Raw genomic sequence first — 18,914 nt, 5'->3', positions numbered from 1 at the left:
CATGAGAAAAACCAGATATGGAAGTTTCAGGTCATAAAAATTATCTTATAATTCAGAAAACAGGCCTTGTGCCTATGACAGCCAGGCCATGAGGCTTAGAGCTCTGTGGTAGAATGAGGATATGTTAGGGAAAAGCAAAGAAAATCCCTCCCCTCTTTGGCTGAGGACATTATAAAAAGGAGAGCAAGAAAGAGGAGAGAGAAATGGGCTTGAGGTGAGTGCAGAGAAGGGGTGCATGGATCCCGAGGGCAAGGAGAGGAGCCTCTTTCCGTTTCCCTCCTTTCCAACAACTACTTTGTGATTAAAGTTGTCCCTGGGCAGTAGGAAAGGGGAGGGACTGTTGCAGGTTCAACAGATGTGGGTGGGGCCAAGGCCACAGAACACAGAAAAACAACTCATTCGCTTTCGTTTCCTCACTGATTATAAAAGAACAGAGAAGGAAGGGCTTCAGTGACCGGCTGCCCGGCTGACTTACAGCAGTCAGACTCTGACAGGATCATGGCTATGATGGAGGTCCAGGGGGGACCCAGCCTGGGGCAGACCTGCGTGCTGATCGTGATCTTCACAGTGCTCCTGCAGTCTCTCTGTGTGGCTGTAACTTACGTGTATTTTACCAACGAGCTGAAGCAGGTCAGTGCAGTGCAGTGCACTCAGTCTTCGAGGCGCTTAGCAACTGTCTGGTTACCTTCGTCTTTGCATGTCAGCTTGCCCCTCTCTGACGACTTTCCTGCTTCCTTTCTCTGTGGGTATACTCTAACTGCTAAATCACATAACCACTGAGGTCTTTGCAAAACTGTAAGTTCAAGAAATTGTGTAAACTAAGTGCAGTTACACAACTGGCTCCACTAGTTACTAGCAGATGTGGGCAACAAAACTCCTGAGGGATTTTTTGTTTTTAAAAGTATGTGTATTTTATAATATTAGCCATTGCAACTCTTCATGAAAGCTTTCTGCTAAACGCTTTACAGTTCTTTTGTTTTCCTTTTCCAAACTTTTATTTGTGCACATTCAATTGAAAAAGAGAACTTTTACAGGTTCTTTGGTGCTCATATTCAGCATACAAAAATGTAAAAGACTATTCACAAATAAAACACATTAGCTCAAAATGGAAAAAAATCACAATGACAACAATAAAACAGCCTAGGGTAGTGCACGCTGTGACAGCTCTGCTTATGGGGACATGAGAATTCCTGCGAAAATAAATAGAATGTCCTTTTGTAAAAGCAGCAATGACATGTCTTGTAAACTTCCTTTTTTATATTATAGCAAGGTTTGGAAGAAAATCCAAAGGGACTGGAGCTTACACTGTAGCCATGAATAAATAAAAGAGTCTATTTCCTCAATTACCGTTGGCCCAGTTTTCCTTTTGAGTCCAATGTGCAGCAGGTTTTAAAAGGTGCACAGTAAGAGATTCTAACCAATTAAGTGGTGAATGATAAAATTTCTTTCCTGCTTTCAAACACAAATGGGTAAATCTGTTCCATAGCAGTAGCAACAGCCTTTAAATAGGGCCTTGTTACTGTGATACTTCCTGTCTAAAAAATCTGTAATGTAGCTCTTAGAGTCTTTATCCAATAGCACACAGCAGGATGAAGTTCGGATTCATAACTCACATGAGGTCTATTGCTCTTTGTGAATTCTGGCAAACAGATTTCTTTGTTTTTAAATTTTTTTATTTTACTTTAAGTTCTGGGATAGATGTGCAGAACGTGCAGGTTTGTTACATAGGTATACATGTGCCATGGTGGTTTGCTGCACCCATCAACCCATCATCTAGGTTGTAAGCCCCACAGGCATTAGGTATTTGTTCTAATGCTCTCCCTCCCCTAGCCTCCCACCCCCGACAGACCCCAGTGTGTGTGTTCCCCTCCCTGTGTCCATGTGTTCTCACTGTTCAACTCCCACTTACGAGTGAGAACATGTGGTGTTTGGTTTTCTGTTCCTGTGTTAATTTGCGAGAATGATGGCTTCCAGCTTCATCCATGTTTCTGCAAAGGACATGAACTCATTCTTTTTTTGTGGCTGCATAGTATTCCATGGTGTATATATGCCATATTTTCTTTATCCAGTGTATCACTGATGAGCATTTGGGTTGGTTCCAAGTCTTTGCTATTGTAAATGGTGCTGGAATAAACATATGTGTGCATGTGTATTTATAGTAGAATGACTTATAATCCTTTGGGTATATACCCAGTAATGGGATTGCTGAGTCAAATAGTATTTCTGGTTCTAGATCCTTGAGGAATTGCCACACTGTCTTCCACACTGGTTGAACTAATTTATACTCCCACCAACAGTGTAAACGCATTCCTATTTCTCCACATCCTTCCAGCATCTGTTGTTTCCTGACTTTTTAATGACCACCATTCTAACTGGAGTGAGATGGCATCTCATTGTGGTTTTGATTTGCATTTCTCTGATGACCAGTGATGATGAGCTTTTTTTCATGTTTGTTGGCCACATAAATGTCTTCTTTTGAGAAGTGTCTGTTCATATCTTTTGCCCACTTTTTGATGTGGTTTTTTCCTTGTCAACTTGTTTTACAAGAAACAAATTCCTTGTAGATTCTGCATATTAGACCTTTGTCAGATGGGTAGATTGCAAAAATTTTCTCCCATTCTGTAGGCTGCCTGTTCACTCTGATGATAGTTTCTTCTGCTGTGCTCTTTAGTTTAATTAGATCCCATTTGTCAATTTTGACTTTTGTTGCGATTGCTTTTGGTGTTTTAGTCATGCAGTTTTTGCCCATGCCATCTTGAATGGTATTGCCTAGGTTTTCTTCTGGGGCTTTTATGGTTTTAGGTTTTATGTTTAAGTCTTTAATCCATCTTGAGTTAATTTTTGTAGAAGCTGTAAGGAAGGGGCCCAGTTTCTGTTTTCTGCATATGGCTAGCCAGTTTTCCCAGCACCATTTATTAAATAGGGAATCCTTTCCCCATTGCTTGTTTTTGTCAGGTTTGTCAAAGATCAGATGGTTGTAGATGTGTGGTGTTATTTCTGAGGCCTCTGTTCTGTTCCATTGGTCTATGTATCTGTTTTGATACCAGTAACATGCTGTTTTGGTTACTGTAGCCATCTTCCCTGCTTTGTTGTGGCAGGTTGGAGTTACAGTTCTTGACTCATGAATTCTTGAGGGTGAGGGTAGCTGTATCAGAGCTGTGTCTGCTTCTGCTCATCAGTATACCTCTGGGTCTAGCATGTGGTTCCCAAGTAGCCACTAATACTAATGCTTGTGGTTCACTACACACTTATTGCATGAATGAACAGCCTTCGCAAATGTGGTAGGCACCACGAATATGCAGGCAAAAAGGGTAGAGTCAGGCTCAACCCAAAGCTAGGCTCTAAGTCACTGAACACTCCCGTTTTGTATTCCAGATGTAGCTAGTCCTGGTGAACTTTCACATCTTTGAAATGTTTTGCTTTTAGTTATGTGGTCTTCCTGTGTTGACAATAAGTGAGAATACAAAGGACTGGCATTCTGCCTATTCCTGGGGCACAGGCATGTCATGGGTAAAATCTGTAATAAAGAAGTTATCAGATAGACACAGCTGTTCATGATAAAACAATTGAAAAGCAAACTGCCAATCTCTGCCTGTGGATGGTCCATGTACAAATTGAGGTATCTTTGACAGAAAAAACAAACAAACACTTAGTGCTATTTTAATTTATGATTTTCTCGATGAAAACCCCTGGAACTATGACTGCAAAATTGCTGAAAATAAACCAACTCAGTTTTTGACTTCTAATATGTATTTTAACTCATTGTATATTAAATAGTAGAGAATTATGAGCTACAAGGAACTGCAGATCCTCCCCCCACCACCACAACCACCTTTTTACAGACGAGGAGACAAGAAATAATGTACTCAAGTTCAGACAAGGCTTTGGAGGCAGCTGTGGGGTGGCTGGCACCCAGGTCTGTAGGCTCTTCCCTCCATGGTGGGATGTCCACAGGGTTAACCTATCTGCACCTTGTGATGTACACTGTGCATGTACAGCGCATCCTGCAGCTCCAACTCTGCCAGCTGACTAGGAAATGAAAGGCTAAGGATCTCAGAAAAGTATAAATTGTGCAAAAGACATAGAGTAGTAACTGTTTGCTAGGGAAATGCAGTTTGCATATCCTGTGGAATGTAAGTTTGGTTATCCCAATCAGTCGGAAATTTTTCTTTTAGAAATGGATGAGGCAGACTCTTGTTTTACTTGCAAGTAATTATGAAAATTATGGCTACTATTAGATGACCAATAAAGTCAGGTTTATTGTAGGACACATTTAGAAAAGATTTTCTTTTGTAAGAAAAAAATATTCATGAAACTATAATCATACCTTTAGCTTTAAGTCTACATGAGAGACCGGAATACTGCTATGTTCACCAATTTGGAGGCAGAATTTCCTAACCTTTCTTAAGTTTGCAGCAGAAACAGAGTAAAGCTGTTACTCCACACACAAGTAGCTCCATCAATTTGCTTATATTACAAGTTGGACTAATTTTAAGATGAATCAACCAGTTCTTTACTCAACTGACTCATGCAATTGTCTGTATATATAATCAAATTTCTTTTTCAATTCTACTATAAAAATGGAAATTTCATATAAGGCCTAAGATCTTCCCACTTGCACACATTTTTCCTAATTGCATATTGACATATGAATACATGTACATTAGGCATGCAGAAGAATTCATTGAGAGTGCTAGAAAGCTAGGAGAATTACAGATATTGAGCAATCACTGTGTACCAGGAACTTTGAAAAGTATTGCCCGGTTTCATCTCATAACAATTCTATTACGTAAGTATAATTATCCCATATTATAGACGAACAAACTAAAGCTCAGGTGAAGTTAAGAGATTTGTTCAAGATTACAAAACTAGTAAAAGGTAAAGCCTGATTTTGAACACAGGCATGAAGGAAGTACTCAATAAATTGAAGCACCTACTTTTTTTTACATTTTTTCAATACAATACAATGCTATTTTTATAGTAGCATTGTAATTACTGCTGAAAAGTCTCCTGAAGGTGTCACTTTCTTCATCAGAAATTTTCCAAAGGGAAAATAAATTTGAATCTTCTGTGTAGACTTTGAAAAGTATATTCAACGTAAGTATTAATTTCTTAAAATTGAATACAGGCTCCACTTTGGCTGGTGAAAATTTGCAGAAGATACAGTCTGCAAGGATTATAGGGTGTAAGGGTTAAGGAAGGCTTCATAACATTGGATTGGACCTTCACAAATAGCCTGTAGACCAGCAAACATGAACAACAAATATGGGCTTAGCCCCTGAAGTCTGTGTCCCTCTGAGAAAGTTTTATGATAAAGGAATGGCCTGTCACTGTGGCATCATAGATGAGGAGGAAAAAGGAGAAGGGCTTCCCCTCCACGGATCTCCATAAACGATCCTTTATGCTATTCGCAGTTTGCAGAAAATGATTGCCAGAGACTAATGTCTGGACAGCAGACAGGGTCAGTGCTGCCATCTTGAAGTCTACCTTGCTGAGTCTACCCTGCTGACCTCAAGCCCCATCAAGGACTGGTTGACCCTGGGCTAGACAACCACTATGTTTGTAATAGCACCAAGAGCAGTCACCATGGAAATCCACTTTTCAGAACCAAGGGCTTCTGGAGCTGAAGAACAGGCACCCAGTGCAAGAGCTTTCTTTTCAGAGGCACGCAAATGAAAATAACCCCCACACGCTACCTTCTGCCTCCAGTGCCCAGGTGTGGTTAGTTAGAGAATACAGCCTCAGCCTATGATATGCTGCAGGAAACTCATACTTTGAAGTGGAAAGGATGGGAGGAGGCGGGGGAGACAGATCATATTAATTATCATTCTTGGAATAACCACAGCACCCCACGTCAACCCGCCATGTGTCTAGTCACCAGCATTGGCCAAGTTCTATAGAAGAAACTACCAAAATTCATGATGCAAGAAACATGTGAGGGTAGAGAGAGTGACTGGGGCTTCCTCTCTGGATTACTATTGTTCAGAAATCAATATTTATGCATAAAAAGGTCTAGAAAGAGAAACACCAAAATGACAATGTGATCTCTAGATGCTATGATTATGAGTACTTTTTTTCTTTTTATTTTTCTATATTTTACAAATTTTCTACAGGGAATGTCATAAAAATATCCATGCTATCCATGTATAATTTTCACATAGATTTAAAGAACACAGCATTTTTATATAGTCTTATGAGAAAACAACCATACTCAAAATTATGCACACACACCGTCTGATCTCACCCCTATAAACAAGAGAGATCATCCAAAGGTTAACTAGGAGGTGAGAATATAGCTGCTATTGGTGGTTGTTTCATGTTTTGTTTTGTTTTATTTTGTTTTGTTTTGTTTTTGTGATTTACTTATTTAGTTTTTGGAGGGTTTTTTTTTCTTTTAGAAAAGTGTTCTTTACTTTTCCATGCTTCCCTGCTTGCCTGTGTATCCTGAATATATCCAGGCTTTATAAACTCCTGGGTAATAATGTAGCTACATTAGCTTGTTAACCTCCCATCCACTTATACCCAGGACCTTACTCAATTTTCCGGGTTCCCCCCACCTCTTCCTGAAAGTATTTCTGGAAAATACTCAGAAGGGATCACAGGGTCTAACCAGCAATTGGTGCTAACCTGGGCTAGTCCCTGTGGCACAAGCTCCACCACCACCATCCATGTCAAACTCCACTTCAGTTGATAAGTTGTTGCCTGCTGCCATTACTGCCTGATCACAGGCAGCTTTCAACTCTGCCCCTTGCCTCCCACAGCTGGAGCCTCCCATATTCAGCCATATCCTGCTGAGATAGCTTACAGCTGATGTGAAGTAAAAAGGCACACTGCTCCCTCCTTTCTGTGTCATGCACATCTTTTTGCCCCAACAAGTTACAGAGACTTGTGAGCCTGCTCGTTCAGTGTAATCAAACCGAAGCTTGGCCAGAGCCAACTCATACTGAGTGAACTGGGACAGTGTCCAGGGAAAGTTTGCTCTTTCTGGAACCACCCTCGGGCCTTGTGGTTGATCCCAGTATCTCATCTCTTCCTTCTTGATCCTTTCCCACAGTTTGCTAGACATGCTCTCATATTTCTGAATCATATGTGACTGAGTGCCTTCCTTGGAAAGGTTTTGCATCTCCCAAGTCAATTGGAGGTGCAACTAGATGTCTACAGGTGGGGCAGGCAGGGGCAAGGAAATGTACCTAAGTCCATGGTCAGTCATATCTCAACTCAGGCGGCCCCAGCTTCACCTCCAACTACATATACTACGGGAATGTTTTTCTTTTGTAATTTAAAGGAGGAAGAAAGAAAATAAACATTTGTTTAAAAGTAAATGAATGATCTATGTCAGGGTGTGTAGAAGAAATTTATTAACTCAAGTTTGCACCTTTGCATTTGAGGGACCTTGGCCAAATGTCCAAGGGTTACATGGCTGAGTACAGAACTGTGTGATTCTAGCTGGGAACTCTCATAAACAGTTAAGACATTTTGATTTAAAATGATATTGTCTTTCTATAGGAAGGAGTGAATCATCATTCAATTTGATCCTGCCTTCAAGCTTTGCAGTACCTTAGTTCAAATAACAGATTAAAATAGTCATTTTCTCATTTATTTCCGCAGGTGGAGTCAATTCAGCAGATTTTTTTTTTTTTTTTTTGAGACGGCATCTCGCTCTGTTGCCCAGGCTAGAGTGCAATGGCATGATCTCGGCTCACTGCAAGCTCCGCCTCCCGGGTTCATGACATTCTCCTGCCTCAGCCTCCCAAGTGGCTGGGACTACAGGCGCCCGCCACCACGCCCAGCTAATTTTTTGTATTTTTTTTAGTAGAGACGGGGTTTCACTGTGTTAGGCAGGGTGGTCTCGATCTCCTGACTTTGTGATTCACCCGCCTCGGCCTCCCAGAGTGCTGGGATTACAGGCATGAGCCACCGCGCCTGGCCAATTCAGCAGAGTTTTTCAGGGAAATAACATCTCTTCCATCCCACTTGCTAAAACAAAACAAAACAGAAGAGAAGAAATGAGCAAAGCAAACAAACAAACAAAACCCTTCTGGCTTTGTTTGGACCTTCTGTTTCCTGTTTTTCTCAATTAAACAATTATCAGCCTGAAGAGTTCTGGGTGGTTTGGGGTGGTGTGTGTGTGTGTGTGTGTGTGTGTGTGTGTGTGTTTATAACATCAAGCAAGGATTTGTTGATGAGGGTGAGGAGTTCGTTGGTAATGATCTGGCTATTGCCATTGTTTACTTTCAATCAGAAACATGGAGAAAACCTTCAAAGAGTGTTTAAAGTCTCTACCAATAAATCCCTAGCTAGTGTAAACATTTAATGAGACAGCATTCAGATTTCTAGTGGCAACATGGTCCAGATTCTGCCAGCCAGAGAAGCAGAAATCAGATCAGTAACTGGAATCCACTTAGCTAGCTCAGATCTAGAAACAGAACATGACCCCCTCCCAATTGACTTGGCTGTTTTTTATTTGGGATCCTAAAATGTAAACTGACTCCACTACCGACCTTGTATCTAGGTAGGTTTCCGCTTCAAAATGGGATACATACCATACCATGTACATAACATACCATACATATCTGGAAGAGACCTCAGAATCACCGTAGTGAACCGGCTCAAAACTATGAACAGACACAGGAGAATGGAAGCAACTCGTCAAGAAAAACACAGCTGTTTAGTAAGGGAGGCAGGGAAGGACACTGTGACTCCAGATGTCTGACCGACACCTGGATCCTTTCCCTCCGACTCCAGATGCCTGACCCACACCCGCATCCTTTCCACCATATCCAGCTGCTTACTTTTATTCTTGTTTTTTTAAGGACAAAGGAGAGCATGCTTACTTTTATTTCAAACAGGAACTTACTCAATATGCCAAAACTTCTCTAAGTCTGCTATCAGTTTCTGTTGTCTTAACTTCCAAATGAACAAAAATAAAAAGCACTTATGCAAAATATTGTGTTATATTCCATCTCAACCCAGATGCAGGACAAGTACTCCAAAAGTGGCATTGCTTGTTTCTTAAAAGAAGATGACAGTTCTTGGGACCCCAATGACCAAGAGAGTATGAACAGCCCCTGCTGGCAAGTCAAGTGGCAACTCCGTCAGCTCATTAGAAAGGTAGGTAACCTCACCAGGTGACCTCATCAGCAGGCGGAGAAGGCCAGAAGAATTCCTTAAAGCAAAGCAATCTTTAAGATAATCTTCGTTTTACAAATAAGAAAACTTAGGCCCAGAGTATTTAAGTAATTTTCCCCAAATTCATAGAACTAGAAAAATGGGGCATAGCAGCAAAGGGCAAGGCCTGGCCGACTCCTGGTCTAGAGTCCATTCCTCTGCCCCAGACAGCCTCCATATCTAGTCTAACCTTTTGATCTCACATTATGGAAACTGAGGCACACACAGGGTAATGAAGAGAAGGTCACAAAGTCATAAAGAATGTGTGGGATTGTTTTTCATTCAAAAGATAAAGAAGATCAAATAGTGATGCTTTATATTCTTCCCACATTGCTGATGTCTGGAATTAAATATTTATTTTTGTATGCATATAGAGATAAAGAAAGAGGAAAGTAAGAGGGAAGAAAGAGGAAAGGAAGGGAAGGGAAGAAAGAGATACTTTGAGAAATTGGAGGTAGTTTTTTCTTAATTTACAGCCAATAAATAACAAATTACAAAAAGTATCTGTTTATGGAAGTTGCTTAAACAGGACCTCCAGCAGAGACATGTTAGTTAACAGTTTATTTTATTAAATGTGGCAGAGTGACAGATCAAATCAAGTTTCTTCTCTTAGGCTCTTCCTTCTTTGTAAGAGGCCATTTAATAATATTTGCGGCCGGGTGTAGTGGCTCACGCCTGTAATCCCAGCACTTTGGGAGGCTGAGGCAGACGGATCACCTGAGGTCAGGAGTTGAAGACCAGCCTGGCCAACATGGTGAAACCCCGTCTCTACTAAAAATACAAAAATTAGCAAAGTGTGGTGGTGTGTGCCTGTACTCCCAGCTACTTGGGAGGCTGAGACAGGAGAACTGCTTGAACCCAAGAGGCAGAGGTTGCAGTGAGCTGAGATCGTGCCAATGCACTCTAGCCTGGGTAACAGAGCAAGACTCTATCTCAAAAACCAAAAAAAAAAAAAAAAAAAAAAAAAAAAAAAAACATTGCTTCTGCCTAAGTAAAAATATCAGATGAGAACACAGGTATAAAAATACTCTGTAAACTATAAAGTACCACATACATCACCATTGTTTAAAGACATTAACTGGGGGAATTCCCAGGGTAGAAAGAGAATGTGTTTTACACATGTTTATAAGTCCATTGTTTGGTGCTCTGCATCTGTTTCTCCATATAAATACTGTTATGTTGGTGGTTAGGGATCAAGCTGATAATCCTGAGCTGTTTTCACAGTAGAGCCCTGACACATGTAAGATACTATTTCTATGGGAAATGAAACTAGACTTCCTTCTAGGAGTCCTAGAAACATACATGTTCTGTGGCTGCCCTGGCATCATGGCCCCAGGCAGGGGGGCACACTCTGCACAAGCTGTACGGAAGCAGCCATGATTCCACCACTGCAAAGAACAGCGAGTGTTCAGGGGGCAAGGACCAGGAGACTAGGAAAAACCTGGGCTGGAGAAGGGTCCTGAGGAAGCTGAGAAATGAAACTCCCAAGTTCCCGGGATAGGGGCTTGGGGAGGGTGGAGGTGCGATTGTCCAGCAGGGGAGAGCGACTGAGAACTAGGGTGGAAATCTGGAGACTGAGGAGAGGGCTGGGTGCTGTGGACAGGGAGTGGGGAGATAAGAGAAATAGTGAGGACATTTCTCTTTCCTGCTATTCCTGCCATTCTCCCTCCCATTCTCACATCCTGCTACCAACTAGAATAGTGGGAAGCTGGGAGAGAGCACAGAGGGAATAGGTGAGAATGTGGAAAAAATAATTCTCTTTTTCTTTTCAGGCACATTAGTTGAACAGACTTATTCCAGTAAATATCCTATGCCCATTTCATACATTATCTCATTTAATCCTCACGACAGCTCTGAATAATAAATCGTTATTATCCTCTTAAATATATTTTTAAAATAGATTAATAAATTGAAGTTTAGATCAGTTAAATAACTTGAGCAGTCTCACAGAGCCAGTAACTGAAACATTTGAATGCAGGGCATCTGGCCATGCTTCTAGTCACTCTTTTTATTTTGCCTCCCACATTGTAGGAAAGACCCTTTTCTTTTTCCTGCTGCTTCCCCTTCTTTCCTTCCTTTCTGTTGCAGAATAAGAGAAAGAGAGAATAAAGAGTGGGAGAGAGAGAAATGAGAGACAGAGATAAGAGAGAATGCTGTGGTTTCCTCTCACTTCCCCTTCCCGTATGTCAGTGCCCAGGGAACTGATTACAGTCCGTCCACCGCCACCACTCCCTGCCCCCATTATCCGGCTTCAGGGCTTGCGGTGGAGGGAGAAGCAGAGAGCTTCTGCTATGGGGTGGAAGTACAGAGAAGGCAAGTTTCTGACAGTTGCAACATTAACTACAGTGATTGGGAAAGAGGGCAGTGATGGGAGAAGGTGGCAGGAGGGACACAGCTGAATTCAGAAGCCATGGATGAGCCAAGTCAGGGTCTTCCCATTTAATAGAAAGGTTTGGTTTTCACTCTTTCTTACTGGTTTTCCCCACTGGTTAGTACAAAGGCGGGGGGAAGTTACTAGATATTTAGCAAAGATATGGGAAGATGGTAAAATATCTTTATGTTGAGAATGGCTCAGCCACATTCTCAGAAGTGAAAGAATGACATGGTGTTTTCAGGTTATACCTCAATAGGCTATGTATGTCTGTGAGCATCCTGAGAGAGAGGAAGTGTGCCCTGTGTCTTGAGGCTTGGGTCTGTCCAATAATTTTAAGCCCCTGGGCTGTTACCCAGTGCACTTATACACACACACACACGAATGCGCACATACATACACCCCACACACAGAAAGTGACATGACATGGCTGCCACACCTATCAGCCACATTTGGCTGACCTCACATGGCGGATGGCTTCTTCCTCCTGCACTGCTCCAGGTGTGGCCTTTCCAAGACTTCATCCAGCAACAGAAATTTCCTAGGCAGAGGACCATCCCTTGATTGCTGTGCGGGGACAGCTATCTCAATATTTATCCCAGCTCCCACCCCACCCCTTACAGTCCCTATGCTTGACCAACTTAAAGCTTCCAAGATTGATAATGCATGTAGAAATTTCCTGTTAGACATCAGCAAGATGAGCCATAGGCATTCTATAGTCAGTTTAAATTTTTAGGGAAATTAACAAGCTTTATTCAATAATATTTGCAGATGATTTTGAGAACCTCTGAGGAAACCATTTCTACAGTTCAAGGTAGTATCTTTTTTGTTGTTATTTTAATTTTTTACTGTCATCTTCATGACAGGTTGTGAATAGTTCTCCATTCTCCTTCTCTGTGTTCTCATCCACTCATCCATCCTCTGATCTGCTGCTCTGTATCTCAAGCCACTTGTTGATTCTACTTCCCTCTTTACATTGGCAGCTAGGAAGCTCAGAACCAAATCTGTGGCCCATCTATGGTCAGAACTTTATTTCAGCTTAATTTTATTCTTCCCCATGAATTTTCCTTTCACCTTAATTTCTTCACTTATTAGTTTCTACCTTCTAATGTGTTACAAACAAGCCATCTTAAATCATTTCTGGGAAATTGAGAGAAATAAATGAAGTCCCTTAAAGTTACCCTTCTTTGTTTCAGGCCACCACTGGGCTCCAGGTCTTTCTTTACAAAAGCCTCCTCCTCCATCATCCCTTTCCCAACAATCTTTCTACCCACCTATGATCCTCATCCTGTGGTCGCCATGCCACACCACCCTCTTGTTCATGGTCAGCAGCCTTCTCTCGACCCACCTCTCTGTTCACTACTGTTGCCCAGGCTGGCTTCTTTAGCCTTCCATCTGGCACTCCTTCATCCTTCACAGCTCATGTAATTGTCACCTCTTCAGAGAGGGCTTCCCTGGACACCTTTATAACTAAATTCCCTGCACTCTGTTATTTTTATCACATGTACCTTGTTCATTTCCTTTCAGTTATTTTTTAAATCTGTTATTCTTTTCCAATGCAATAAACTTCTTCATCACTTGGCACCCCCATTTTCCTTTGTTAAATATGTTTTCTTAAATATAAAGGACAGGACCTGGTCCTGGGGTCTAAGCTTTCTTTCTTATCATTTCTCCAAAGGTGAAAGCAGTAGTGAGAATGTTGAACACTCCACCTATTCAGATGAGGCATACCAGATTAATGGTCTATAGCAGATAGATGCATGTACTGTTTTCAGTGTTGGAAGAATAAAATTCTTTGTTATTCATCCCAGTAAGGTGAAACACTACCCTGTATACCAAGATATATCCATGGTATCTCGATACACATATTTGCAAGTTTCTTTTTTGGGAGGTGTTTGCTGTAACCAGTTGGAAATTTCCTCTTTTAAAAATTTGCTTTCAGATCTAGGCTTTCCTATCCATATCCTTGAAAGGACCTTAACAAATCTGTTGCCCAGGCTGGAGTGCAGTGGTGCGATCATGGCTCACTGCAGCCTCAACTTCCTGGCCTCAAGCAATCCTCCCACCTCAGCTTCCCGAATAGTAGGACTACAGGCACAGGCCAACACACCTGGCTGATTTTTCTATTTTTTATAGAGACAAGGTTTCACTATGTTGCCCAGGCTAATCTCAAACTCTCAGGCTAAGTGATCCACCCATCTTGGCCTCCAAATTGTCACTTTCTAATTCATATTTTCTGTAGAAGGCTGTAAGTCCCTTGAGGACATGGTCAGTGAAATCAGTGATTAATATTTGTAGCCCTCTGGTGTGTAGTGCCTTACCCTAGCACTGTCTGTTTGATGAAAGAATATAATTTATCTTACAACCAATATAAGCACACTTGGGAAGTTTGAACTGATTTTTTTAGAGAAAGTCATTTGTTACATTTCTTTTTTTTTTTTTTTTTGATGGAGTCTCGCTCTGTTGCCCAGGCTGGAGTGCAGTGGTGCGATCTCTGCTCACTGCAAGCTCCGCCTCCTGGGTTCACGCCATTCTCCTGCCTCAGCCTCCCGAGTAGTTGGGACTATAGGCGCCTGCCACCACACCCGGCTAATTTTTCTGTAGTTTTAGTAGAGACGGGGTTTCACCGTGTTAGCCAGGATGGTCTCGATCTGCTGACCTGGTGATCCGCCCAGCTACAGCTTCCCAAAGTGCTGGGATTACAGGCTTGAGCCACCGCGCCTGACCTACATTTCTGTTTTTTTAAGGCTACCCCAAAATACTTTGGACGGTGATCAATAAATGTTATTTGTTTATTATGATCTAGTGAATTCACAGTTTATATGCTTGTATACTCAATATCATGACCAGAATGTCAATTCCTATTCTTTTTTTTTTTTGGAGTGGAAGGGTGGTTGCAAGATGACTGTTGGATATCAGTTTGCAGCATCTAAGGGCAATTGTTATCATTGCTACTGCTTTAGAATCTGCAGTATTTAGCATAGAGAAAGGAAAATTGAGATGACAAAAATTGGTACAACTCTGTTTATTTCTGTATGTAATTCTAGGTGGAAATTTGCCAATACGTGGTTATTTACACACTTTAACTCAGCAGGATTATTACACATCTACAGTTATTTCTTTATTTATATTTTTGGAAAAGGGATAGAATCTTCACTTTGTTATATCTTCACTTTGTTTCTCTTTGGACCTTACCTGTGAGACACCAATAAATTATAATCCATGTTACTGCTTATTCTTTCCGTGTAGAGTACTTTTCAAGTTGATCATAAGCTGAGGTATGTTGATCATAATATCAAAATGTTGTTTTTATGAAAACTCATAGAATCAACTTTGGAAGCCCAGTATGCTTACAATGGCTGATTGACAACACCTATGAAGAGCAACGTATTGGAGAACTAGTTTGGCAAGTGTTGATGATTCTTTATCATTTCTCTTTTAGAAAAGCAACAAAATACTTCTCCCCTAGTGAGAGAAAGAGGTCCTCAGAGAGTAGCAGCTCACATAACTGGGACCAGAGGAAGAAGCAACACATTGTCTTCTCCAAGTAAGAGAAACAACAAATAAGTGACTTAAGGGAAAATAATGGAAGGATTGTGCCAAGTAACTTATTTTTAAAAGAATTTTACCTGAAATGTTATATGGCTATCTACAAAATGCTCAGTATTAATCAGATCTCAGATTGACTGTTTTCAGATGCAAGATTAAAGACAAATAGCTCAATTACTGCCATGACCTAACTGGCCTCATGAAAATTACAAAGTGGGAGAATTTTGTCGTTGCAGTTGTCAGAATCCCATTTTTTTTTCCTTCTTGAGTAATTTCTCGCTCTTTCTTTCTTTCTTTTTTTTTAGACAGAGTTTCGCTCTTGTTGCCCAGGCTGGAGTGCAATGGCGCCATCTTGGCTCACTGAAACCTCTGCCTCCCGGGTTCAAGCAATTCTCCTGCCTCAGCCTCCCAAGTAGCTGGGATTACAGGCATGCGTCACCACACCTGGCTAATTTTGTATTTTTAGTAGAGACGAGATTTCTCCATGTTGGTCAGGCTGGTCTCGAACTCCCGACCTCAGGTGATCCTCTCGCCTTGGCCTCCCAAAGTGCTGGGATTACAGGTGTGAGCTACTGCACCCAGCCTTTCTCTCTTATGATTACTTCTTCCATCCCTTTGCACTTCCCTTCTTTGCTCGCCATCAAATCTCCCTTCTCTTTAAAGGTTCTAAATCATTTACTATCCCTATGAATCACTAGGTGCTCCTAGTGGCATTTATATTAAATTAAACCATAGGAGATTGCCAATATTTGACCATATTTTACTTACACAGATGTCGGTTTCATATAGTTTAACCATATATGTTACATCTAATTTATATGTAGGCAGAACATGTGTCGATATGGTGCTATGTAATACTGTGCATGGGACTTTTTTTTTTTTTTTTTTGAGACGGAGTTTCACTTTTGTCACCCAGGCTGGAGTGCAATGACGCCATCTCGGCTCACTGCAACCTTTGCCTCCCAGGTTCAAGTGATTCTCCTGCCTCAGCTTCCCGAGTAGCTGGGATTACAAGCGTGCACCACTACGCCAGGCTGGTCTCAAACTCTTGACCTCAGCTAATCTGCACCTCCCGGCCTCCCAAAGTGCTGGAATTACAGGCGTGAGCCACCGCACCAGGCCTCTGTGCATGGGTCTTACAGTGTAAATATCTAGGTTGGAATCGCAGCTCCTCTTCACCTAGATGCATGTTCTGAGCAAATTACTTAATGTAGTCAAGCTTCAGTTTCTTCATATGCAAAGTTGAGACAAATCTTAACTCACAAAATGATGCAAAATGTCTGATCTATTGTATGTACTCAAGCAATACTCATCTTTATTTTTATCAGAGGCTTTGTCCCATAAATTTGTCTAAAAATATTTCAGACATCAGTTAATAGATAAAAAGTTTGTTTAGGGGTTTGGGGTTGGTTGGTTGGTGTAGTTTCTTCTGGGTAGTTGCCTTCTTGACATTCTTGGACTCATGTTTTATAAATGATTGGCATGTTCTGCCTACAAGTGGGGGGATTATTATGATGTTACTGCTTGCTACTCATCAATAAATATAATTGGTTTATGCTCCGGAAAAGCCCAATTTTGCACCAATCATGGAGACAGGCTAAAAGTGTAAAGAAATATCATTTTGAAAGGTTCATTTTTCATTCAAAACCTTTGAGTGTGAAAGATTCAAGGATCTGAGGATCTTTAAATCTAGGCTCCTTTGCCAACTTTGTGCCTCTATTATTTTTGACTAGAGATGCCGTCTGCTTGGATATGCCTTTGACTCTGGAGAGCTGAGAAAGATCAAGGAGGGACCCAAAGAGTCCAAAAGGAATGGCAAGAACTTCTGAGATCTAGGCCTAAAGAAATAGATACGTTTATTTCGGTTTCCTTCCGGATTGTCCACTTAAGTTCACCAGCACAAGAAGGGAGGAACGGATTCAGGGCAGAAGTTCTGCCCAGGAGAAACCATTGCTATCTGAGTGGGCCATCCCTTGTGCTACCATTCTAAGTGTGACACATGTGGCATAAGCAACTGACAAGGTATAAAAAGACAAGGGACTCCCAACAGTTCCCAATGTCACAATGATACAGGAGCCTCCTAATTTCTATGTGACTAGAATTTGTAATCCACATTAAGATTGAAGGAGGAAGAAGTTTGATATTAGTTTGAAATCCCTGGCATTCCCAACAAAAATATAGGCTGGCCACAGCTGCAAAAAAGCTCCTTGCTTTGCTACAAATTCCCTTCTGTTAACGCTCTTTCTCTCTAAATTTCCTACAGACTCCAAGAATGAAAAGGCTCTGGGCCGCAAAATAAACTCCTGGGAATCATCAAGGAGTGGGCATTCATTCCTGAGCAACTTGCACTTGAGGAATGGTGAACTGGTCATCCAAGAAAAAGGGTTTTACTACATCTATTCCCAAACATACTTTCGATTTCAGGAGGAAATAAAAGAAAACACAAAGAACGATAAACAAATGGTCCAATATATTTACAAACACACAAGTTATCCTGACCCTATATTGCTGATGAAAAGCGCTAGAAATAGTTGTTGGTCTAAAGATGCAGAATATGGACTCTATTCCATCTATCAAGGGGGAATATTTGAGCTTAAGGAAGGTGACAGAATTTTTGTTTCTGTAACAAATGAGCACTTGATAGACATGGACCATGAAGCCAGTTTTTTCGGGGCCTTTTTAGTTGGCTAATTGACCTGGAAAGGAAAAGCAATAACCTCAAAGTGACTATTCAGTTTTCAGGATGATACACTATGAAGATGTTTCAACAAATCTGACCAAAACAAACAAACAAAAAACAGAAAACGAAAAAACCTCTACGCAATCTGAGTAGAGCAGCCACAACCAAATAATTCTACAACACACACTGTTCTGGAAGTGACTCATTTATCCCAAGAAAATGAAATTGCTGAAAGATCTTTCAGGACTCTACCTCATATCAGTTTGCTAGCAGAAATCTAGAAGACTCTCAGCTTCCAAACATTAATGCAATGGTTAACATCTTCTGTCTTTATAATCTACTCCTTGCAAAGACTGTAGAAGAAAGAGCAACAATCCGTCTCTCAACTAGTGTATCACAGTAGTAGCCTCCAGGTTTCCTTAAGGGACAACATTCCTAAGTCAAAAGAGAAAAGAGGCACCACTAGAAGATCACGGTTGGCCTGGTGCAGTGGCTCAGGCCTGTAATCCCAACATTTTGGGAACCCAAGGTAGGCAGATCACGAGGTCAAGAGATCAAGACCATAGTGACCAACATCGTGAAACCCCATCTCTACTAAAAGTACAAAAATTAGCTGGGTGTGTTGGCGCATGCCTGTAGTCCCAGCTACTTGGGACGCTGAGGCAGGAGAATCGTTTGAACCCGGGAGGCAGAGGTTGCAGTGTGGTGAGATCACGCCACTGCACTCCAGCCTGGCGACAGAGTGAGACTTGGTTTCAAAAAACAAACAAACAAACAAACAAAAAAACTTCAGTATGTATGTGTTATTTTTTCAATAAAATTCTATGTTACAGTACGTCATGTTTGTTGTAGTGCTCACATTTATTGTCGTTTTTTAGTACTCACTTGTTTCATAATATCAAGATTACTAAAAATGGGGGAAAGACTTCTAATCTTTTTTTCATAGTATCTTTTATGTGACACATATTACAGAAGAAAGAAATTTCTCACTTTTGATTTAATATGATCAAATGTATCAGTTCTTTTATTTATGGCTAATACTTTTGTTCTGGGTTGAGTTGTGCTGTGTCCTCAGGAAAGATATGTTGAAGTCCTACTCACCAGTACCTCAGAATATAACCTTATTTGGACATAGGGCCATTGTGA

At 41.1% G+C, this 18,914-nt stretch overlaps 1 protein-coding gene across 2 annotated transcripts; it reads left to right on the top strand.

The window, feature by feature from the left end:
• Nucleotides 1-444: 444 nt before the first annotated feature.
• On the top strand, nucleotides 445-18,603 carry TNFSF10 (TNF superfamily member 10). Of its 2 annotated transcripts, XM_032174004.2 has the most exons (5): nucleotides 445-630; nucleotides 8,974-9,111; nucleotides 12,311-12,353; nucleotides 14,982-15,086; nucleotides 17,352-18,603. In XM_032174004.2, exons 1-5 carry the CDS (start codon nucleotides 499-501, stop codon nucleotides 17,777-17,779), a joined length of 846 nt encoding a protein of 281 aa, XP_032029895.1. In that variant the 5' UTR covers nucleotides 445-498; the 3' UTR covers nucleotides 17,780-18,603. The 2 variants fall into 2 exon arrangements, with proteins under 2 accessions (XP_032029895.1, XP_032029897.1); XM_032174006.2 differs by lacking the exons at nucleotides 8,974-9,111; nucleotides 12,311-12,353; nucleotides 14,982-15,086; nucleotides 17,352-18,603 and adding an exon at nucleotides 5,415-5,480.
• Nucleotides 18,604-18,914: the final 311 nt, after the last annotated feature.

The sequence above is a fragment of the Hylobates moloch genome, unplaced genomic scaffold (assembly GCF_009828535.3).
Source record: "Hylobates moloch isolate HMO894 unplaced genomic scaffold, HMol_V3 SCAFFOLD_13, whole genome shotgun sequence".
Taxonomy (NCBI): domain Eukaryota; kingdom Metazoa; phylum Chordata; class Mammalia; order Primates; family Hylobatidae; genus Hylobates; species Hylobates moloch.
The sequence above is the reverse complement of the archived record's forward strand: the minus strand, read 5'-3'. Positions and strand labels throughout refer to the sequence as shown.

Coding starts and splice junctions, on each gene's coding strand:
- TNFSF10 (XM_032174004.2), top strand. CDS start 499: ATGGCTATGATGGAGGTCCAGGGGGGACCCAGCCTGGGGCAGACCTGC. Junction 9,112..12,310: donor TCCGTCAGCTCATTAGAAAG/GTAGGTAACCTC, acceptor TAATATTTGCAG/ATGATTTTGAGAACCTCTGA. Junction 15,087..17,351: donor CAACACATTGTCTTCTCCAA/GTAAGAGAAACA, acceptor AATTTCCTACAG/ACTCCAAGAATGAAAAGGCT.